The following is an 8,760-nucleotide window of genomic DNA, read 5'->3' on the forward strand; positions in this document are numbered from 1 at the left end:
GCCAGTTCCTCTGTGACATTGGTCTTTCATTAAATATATTTGAGTTTCATTCAATAGACTCAGTTAAACAGTGCATTCAAGTTTAAATTTTAATTCTGCCTTCGCTCTTTGTCGTATGTTTGTGGTTTTCAGCGGTTTTATAAGCCTGTTCATGCTTCATGGACTTTTTTGCTACGTAGACCTTCAGAATAAATCAGTCATGACAAAGTTCATATAGAATATTCTCTGTTCAAAGGTGCTTGAGAAACAGCGTTTGTGAAATGGTCTGCAAAGCAAATCCAGACCCATCAGGCTCTGTGACCTTACATCTACTCACAGTGTAAATAATGTTCAGTGGAGGCAAATATCAACAAGCAGATTCATGAGCAGAACCCTGGATAATTGCACTATTTGAAAGCAATCAGTCACTTTAATGAATATCCAGCTGAATCTCTGAATCCCTTGGAAGGTCAAATGTGTTTAACTATGAACTCAGAGTGCATCGCAGGATAAAAAGTTCAATAAAAAATTCTTCATACAAAAACATATAACCTGTCGTGTGTGCAAATGTGAGGGAACGTGCGTATGTCCATTTACAAACCACTTTATCACTAACCTGAGAAGAACAGAAAAAAAAGTTTCCCTCCTGCTCCTGCAAGTCAGAAATTGAGACGTGCACTGTAATCTAATCACAGATAAGCTTTTATGCAGGATCAGGACAAAGGGCACTCCTTTTTTATTCTTTGTCCATGAAAACCATGTGACAACATACTACATATATACTATGTATATTTGTGCTGATAATGTGACAATATATCTTAGCTATATAGCAAAAGAAACAGTAAAACCATGATTCCTGGTCATCGTTCATGTGACTTCCACTCAGAAGTATATGAAATTGCAGGATGAATTTACTAGATGACTTTTGTTACCACTGGGCAGTATTTACACTTTGAGTAGATGTAAGTTCAACAGCCTTGAACAAATTCATCCTGCAGAGCTGAGCAAATGGATTGTGTTTTGTAGCCCAGCTTGTTATGTAACCACCATATCACAAGAACCTTTGAACAGACAAGTATTAGTACTGTGCATCATGAACATTTGCATCAGATGAATATTTTATCAAGCATCAGGTTTATAAACCACTACCACTACTTTCTACCAGAAAGAATCACATCTCCAGATTGGAAAGAATCAGCTTTGTTTGAATTTAACAATGTGGTTTTCCAACTTTTTACTGAGCAACGAGGGAGTTTTACTCTCTGTGTTTTTGCTCCTTCTGATCATGTACCACCTCAGAAACAAGAATCCAAGAGATTTTCCACCGGGACCATTCGCTTTACCTTTTATTGGGAATTTCCAGATTGTGGGAAAGAAACACCCACATATTTATTTCAACAAGGTACGGGTTCATGCTTGTATAATATCAGGGGGGTTCTAAGTATAGAGTGCAATTTAAAGTACTGCTTTGTTGTTTGCATGTATACTTGTGTGCTTCTGTCTGCATTGTTCAGTCATCAGGATCAAAACTTTTTGATTTTTGAGATTTTGATTTTGTACTGCAGCAAGATTTTTTGTTTTGTTTTGTTTTGTTTTTTACTGAAATACAGAAAGGAGAGAATACTTCAGAAACAACTCTAATAGATTATCAGAACAACTAACAAAATTTCAAAATCCCTGGTAGCCCTTCAGGCAGGGACTCTTCAGTTTTTGGTAGCCCAAAATAAATTTAAGTAGCCCGAATAAAAAAAGAGAGCAATTTTTTGATTGATGTTTTGTTTCCTGTTTTGTTTCCGTTACAATATTATACATTAATCAAAAAATTGTTGAAACACAAATGACAACATTGTATAAAAATTACAATCATCAACTCAAATACTTGATTCTAATTGAACAGACATTTCTTTGAACTTGTAAGAACTGTGTAGAACATGAATCAGTCTGTGTCAGATCCTGAATTTGAAATTTCCACGAGTAAGAGGTAAGTGGAACCAAGATAGGCCATTTGCTTTCTGAAGTTTGCAAAGACTGCTAAATTGTGCCAGTGGTAGTTCACTCTTTGCAACATAGTACGCTGTTCTAAACAGATTTTTCAGGTTTATTTTTAGTATGTTATTTGCAATTGGTGTTTGTTCTGGGAAAGATATTGCAGACTGAGCAATAATGCATTTCTTACATTTCTCATGGGTTCTAATGGGGGCCTTTCTTAAAATTACTGGTCCCAGTAACAAAGGCGCTTGTCGACTCAGAAATCGAGGGAAACCAACAACACACCCGGCAGAACATTATGTTATTTACACGGGTGCACATAAGTGGTCCGCATGTGGGCATTCGCTGTCAAAATAAAAGACGCGCACCAGATAAGAAGTTGCAACGCGCGTTTGCATCCATATAAAAGGCTCTGTTTTTGTCCACTAGAGTGGGATTTTCACGGCACATTCTGCACTACATCTCTGTGCATTCATCATGTGTTTGAAGGCAGCTCACCTCCTGCAACCACTTTTCCGAGAATATGCGGTTCTTTGTGATTCAGACTCCTTCTGACATTTCTTTGGAGGTGGAGGAACACCAAAGTAATTGCTTAAAGGAGCTTCTTCGACATCTTTAAGAGTTCTAAACAAATGTCTGTCCTCCTCCAGAAAATCTTATGTACGCAAATGCGCGTTGCAACTTCTTATCTTGCGCGCGTTTTTTATTTTGACAGCGAATGTGCACCTGTGGACCACTTATGTGCACCCCTGGTTATTTAGCTCGTCATATTGCAGCCACGTATATTCTTTTGTCCATGAAACCATAAAGCTGCACTTTCTTTTTGCCTTATAGTCTGATTTGTCATAACTTTTCCGTTTTGTGGTAAGCTTTTCTTTGGCTGTATGTCTGTGAAGGTTCTCAGTCATCCAGGTCATCGTAGTCAAAGGAGCTTGCAAAGAAAAGCGTCTGGACTTCTTTAAGTTGCTTGAAGACGTTTCACCTCTCATCTGAGAAGCTTCTTCAGTTCTAAGGTCAAATGGTGGAGAGTCCCAGATATAAACCTAGTGGGAGTTTCCCCCCACGGAGGGACAAAAGGACCCCCTGATGATCCTCTAATCGCCTGAGCCAAGGTGTGAAACTGGGCGTGGGTCCCAATCAGCCAGAGTTTCGGGTGTGTTCATTGTGAAACCTGGCCCCACCTTATCATGCGAATTCCTGAGGTCAGATGGCCCAGGATGTGAGTGGGCGTTAAGGTGTCTGGGAAGGGATCTCAAAACTGGATTATAGATGGCAGAGAGTTGGTGTCGTAAACCCCCGCCTTCTTTGGCTGTCACTTCTTCACCCTGACCTGTCTTATTTGGCTCAGCAGAACTAAAATATATATCCTGCTGCTTTTACACACGGACTCACATAAGCTCAGCGATTCTCTGCGCGATCAACCTCTCACATGTTTAAGCTGCGGAGATTTCACTTGTCATGTTTGCATAGTAAGCTAACGATTGATAAGACGATGTCAGAGGAATTGGTGCGCAAATTATCGTCGCACACCAATCAGTGCTGTCGCTCTCTATGCACAGTTCACGCAATTGCAAAGTGGAAGCAAAAAACAAGCGCAAATTCAAACGATTTCAATATGTCACATATTGACAGTGGCTCATCGATGCCAATGACATAACTACCCAGCTACATTTCCGAAAGAATGCAAAAGCATTGACATATATTTTTCCTTCCTATGATACCCCAACGGGCAGGGCAGAGATAGATTTTGGTAGCCAGACTGGAAAAATCGCTAGCCCCGGGACGTCGGGCTAGCGATTTTGCGAGCCCTGAGTTGGTACTTAGTGCTAATAAGCAGATGTAGGTCTAAGCAATTTCTTCAAATATGGTCAAGCAAACAATTATGTGGAAAAACTGTGGATCCCAGAATTTTAATTATGTAAATTTATGTAAATTTCAGTCCACTTGAATTTCAACAGTGTAAAGTTTAGATTTAACTTTAAAAAAAGGCATTCGCTAACTATTAGGTTGATTGAAATTTCTCATAGTCTCAAAGTGAATGGTTGCCTGTCTGTCTGTGTTAGCCCTGTGACAAACTTGCAACCAATCCTGGATGTATGTCTAGAAAATGGATGATAAGATGAAATATTGATTGATAGTCAGTATCCATGATTTCCAGCCTCTAATTACAGCACTTCCCACTAATTTCTTTCTGTAGATTACAAATATTGTGCTATATCCTTCATGTTTGTTGTGTTTTTTGTAGCTGGCTGAAATCTACGGGAATGTGTTCAGTTTCTGCTTCGGCAGGGATAAAATGGTAATCGTCTCTGGATACAAGATGGTAAAAGAAGCTCTGGTAACACAAGCTGACAACTTTGTGGATCGACCATACAGCCCCATGGGCGACAGGTTTTATTCGGCAAACTCAGGTTTGGAAGTCACTATTTGATGTACCATTCAGTATTGAAATTATTCTCCATAGGTTGTTAAGTTCTTAAGTTGCTTGTGTGTATTGAGATGGTCTGTTCATGAGCAACGGTGGAAAATGGAAGGCACAGAGACGCTTCGCTTTGTCTACATTGCGAGACTTCGGCCTGGGGAAGAACCGCATGGAGCAGTGTATCTGTGAGGAGATCCAATACCTGCAGGAGGAGATAGAGCAGGAGAAAGGTGTTTTATATTAGGTGGAACATAAGCATACAATCCTGCACAAACAGTGCTAAAGCAAAGAATTTGTGCTTTCTTAACAATCGTCTATTTGTCTTCAGGTAAACTTTTTAGGCCAGCAGGCCTCTTCAACAATGCCGTGTCTAATATAGCGTGCCAGCTGGTGATGGGGAAAAGATTTGACTACAGTGACCACAACTTCCAGCTCATGCTGAAGAATCTGTCTGAGCTTCTTCACCTGGAGGGCTCCATATGGGCTCAGGTATGTCACAATAATTTCCTTCTGTCACAAAAAGAATGAGAGACAGCACTGTGGCATGGGTGTTGGATTTCTTCTCTCTATCGTCCTTTGAATAACGCTTCCTCTCATCAAATCTCAAGCTCTATGAATCATTCCCCGGAGTGATGAAGCGTTTGCCAGGTCCACATAACAGATTGTTCAGCAATTTTGACAAAGTCAGAGAGTTCATCACTCAGGAGGTGAAAAGCCACAAGAAGGACCTGGATCACAACAATCCAAGAGACTACATCGACACTTTCCTCATCAAAATGGAGAATGTATGTGGACACTGCATTGCACAAACTGCACTCTACAAATTAGCAATTTGTGTTGTGTCTAATGTGACTTTTTAATTTGTTTGAACAGCTCAAAGAAACTGACCTGGGCTTCACTGAGACCAACCTGGTTTTGTGCTCTGCTGATCTTTTCCTGGCTGGAACAGAAACAACAGCCACCACTTTGCTGTGGGCTCTGGTTTTCTTGATCAGACATCCTGATATCCAGGGTGGGTATTGTACTGGGCTTCATCCGGAGCTTTAAAATAGTTGGAACATAACACTAGTAGCTCTAATACAATTTACTATAAATGCTAACAATAGCAAAAGCAGACCACATATACTACTAATGGAATGCTTTTTATTTGTGTTTAAAACTAATAGTTGGGAAAATGTAAATCCGAACCTGAAAATGGCGCGAGAGAAATTTGTTCCCCAGAATCAATAAAGTCTATTTTCTAGTTCTGTCAATGCAAACGCATCATCACGATTAACGTGATTAAAATTTTTACCACATTTACCCCCATCTGGAGCGCAGAATGTACAAACCTTGGACAAACTGCCCGAAATGCGTTGACAGAGACATTTTGGGGATTTTGAGTCATTCTGTGCTCCAGATGGGTAAAATATGTTAAAAAATTGTCATTGCATTAATCATAATGACAGATTAATTCACATTGACGCATTAACGTTGAAAGGCCTACAATTATATAACTTTTCTGGAAAACAGTGTTATTGTTCCTAAACATTTTAAAAACTTTTAAAAAAGTTCAAAACTTGAATATTAAGTCATTAAGTAAATTGAATGAAACAATTGCAAGATTACTAGCGTCAGTGCAAAGTTTTACAGCAATCCTTCCACAACTTTGACATATTTGTTAGACATGTCTAACATCCAACAACCAAAGTTTGTCAATGAGTTAACAGGTATTAAATAAAAGATACAAACTAAAAACAATCATCTTATGGGACTCAGTAGCTCCATAGAAGCTTGGGCTAGTTGAAGTTGAACTCTTTCAATTCTCCTTCACAGAGAAAGTCCAGGCAGAGATAGATAACGTGATTGGACAAACCCGCCAGCCTTCCATGGCTGACAGACCAAATCTGCCCTACACCGATGCCGTCATCCACGAGATTCAGAGGATGGGAAATATTGTTCCTCTCAATGCACTCAGAGTTGCTGCCAAGGATACAACCCTGGATGGTTACCACATACCCAAGGTGCATGCAATATACATTTTAAGCTTTGCATGTTTGTTCTGTCAGGTGTTGTTGTTAAAGTGCATCTTTTTGTTATCTTGTGGTTTTTTTCTAGGGTACCAGTGTGTTGCCTGTACTCACCTCTGTGCTGTTTGACAAGACTGAGTGGGAGACTCCAGACACCTTCAACCCAGGACACTTCCTGGATGCTGATGGGAAGTTTGTGAAGAGAGAAGCATTCCTACCTTTCTCTGCAGGTAAAACCCACAATGAGTGTTTTGTTTTAGCAAAACCTGAACAAGAAAAAAAACATCATCCACAGGTTGTAAACTTGCACGTGTATGTGTTTGTGAATTCTTCAGGGAAGCGTGTCTGTCTTGGCGAAAGCCTCGCCAAGATGGAGCTGTTCTTGTTTTTTGTCGGCTTGCTGCAGAAGTTCACTTTCTCTGTTCCTGATGGAGTGGAGCTGAGCACAGAGGGAGTTTACGGAGCTACACGTGTGCCTGAACCCTTCAAGGTTCACGCCAAGACTCGCTGAATTACATTTGCTCATTTTCCATATAACCAGTGTGTAATAGACAAGACTAAGTGAGATAATTTTCATTAAGGGTGGATTGTTTTTATTTTGTGGGAATAATGTTGATATTATTTTTCAGTATCAGTCTTCATCTGCTGTGTAATTGCTGCCTATTAAACTAACCTGTTCATTTTTTTCGTCTATTTTTGATGATTAATGTCATCAATCAAAACCTATTTATAGGTTCTATACAAAATGTATTTCATTAAAAAAGAAAGTTTTGATTATTTTGTTTTTATTGTTAATGTCATGTGTATGAACGTTTGTGGTAATAACATATTCACAGAAAATAATTGACTGATTTGTGTCATTAACTTTATTAAAGCCACAGGTTATGCAACCAAACATTTGGTACTATGCCTTACAATTAATGTTAACGCAAAATAGTACTTTCAAATGTAGTCAGCTCTTTTCACATATGCAAAACATCATTTCAGTTGAATTTTACCTTCAAAATCAACTTATAAAGAGATGGATGACCTTTTGCAGTGTCTCAGTATAATTCAGAATCAGAATCAGAGAGACTTTATTTATCCCCAACCCACGTAGCAGACAGATCTGGCCCGGATCTGGTGTCACGCCAGCATTGCTGGCTGACTTCTGGCATGGTAAGTGGTATTTCATCCAGATATGGACCAGGCCTGGCAATGATGGCACTGTTTATGTGATGGCATGCCATATCTGCCCCGATTATGGTTTGGTTTATGTGGCCCAGGCTCATAGAAAACAGGTCTGGCCCGGATCTGGCATCAAGCTGGCACTTCTGACCGAATGGTTTCATGGCAGAGTGTATCCAGATGTTGGTCAGCTCCGGCAATGATGGCACTATTTATTTATCACCTACTGATCGGAAGGTTAGTAGTTCAATCCCTGGGTCCTCCAGTCTGCACGTTGAGAGTGCGAATGTGTATAGTTAGGAAGCACTCAGTTTAGAGAAAGTGTGTGATTGGGTGAATGTAGCATGTTGCATAGAGCACTATGAGTAATTCGGGAGAGTAGAAAAGCTCTATATAAGAATCAGTCCATTCACTGTCTGAACAGAGTTTTGTCATGTTACTTTTGCACTATTATGTTGCGGCGCATGTTGTTATTACATGGCTTGACTAAGGAACACATTAGGCTGGTATCTGGGGCCAGAGTTGAAACTGTTCTGGGCCAGCACAGGACCAGCAGTGTGATGCAACTGGCCAGTGGCTGCACACCACTTACACATGACCCACATACCGCAGTCCGTTTGCCAGAGGTAATCCACACATGGGCCAGCACAGGACCACCAGTGTGTCTGCAAGGACAGGGCATAAACAGTGAGATAAAAAAAAAAAAAAAAACTTAGAATATACAGTATATACACAGTTTTAAAATTAAAGTGGCTAAATAACTGTAAGTGACTAAAACTGAATAAAGTGTCGGCGGTATAAAAAAAGAGTCTTTATGTTTATGGGTGTAAGAGTTAAAAAACAGGGTGGCTTTGGCGACAAAGGTGGCTCTCCTCCTCTCAGTCCTGCAGGAGATGCAGCGGAGGCGCCGCCCATAGGGCAGCCATTGAAATGTGGGGTGAAGAATGTGAGAGGGGTCATTAATAATTTTGGCTGCCGGTCTAAGGGCCTGTTGGCTGAAAACCTGTGCAAGAGTTCTGACAGGCAGGCCAATGATTTTAGAACACACTGATGCAGTGTGCTGCAGTCTGTTCCTGTTCTGAAGGCTGAGGGAGTGGAACCAGCAGGTAATGGAGAAGGTCATGATGCTTTCTAGGAAGGCATAGTAAAAAGTCATCATGATGGGTGTGCTGACTCCAAAGGAGTTGAGTTTCC

The 8,760-nt window shown here is 40.3% G+C and overlaps 1 protein-coding gene across 1 annotated transcript; it reads left to right on the forward strand.

The window, feature by feature from the left end:
- Window positions 1–1,081: 1,081 nt before the first annotated feature.
- On the forward strand, window positions 1,082–7,279 carry LOC309700253 (cytochrome P450 2J4-like). Its single transcript, XM_082523712.1, has 9 exons — window positions 1,082–1,381; window positions 4,214–4,379; window positions 4,468–4,620; window positions 4,719–4,879; window positions 4,999–5,175; window positions 5,264–5,402; window positions 6,206–6,393; window positions 6,488–6,629; window positions 6,735–7,279. The coding sequence occupies exons 1-9, from the start codon at window positions 1,196–1,198 to the stop codon at window positions 6,908–6,910; spliced, it is 1,488 nt and encodes a 495-aa protein (XP_082379838.1). The 5' UTR covers window positions 1,082–1,195; the 3' UTR covers window positions 6,911–7,279.
- Window positions 7,280–8,760: the final 1,481 nt, after the last annotated feature.

The sequence above is a fragment of the Aulonocara stuartgranti genome (genome assembly GCF_965226115.1).
Source record: "Aulonocara stuartgranti genome assembly, chromosome: 23".
In the NCBI taxonomy this organism is placed as follows: Eukaryota; Metazoa; Chordata; class Actinopteri; order Cichliformes; family Cichlidae; genus Aulonocara; species Aulonocara stuartgranti.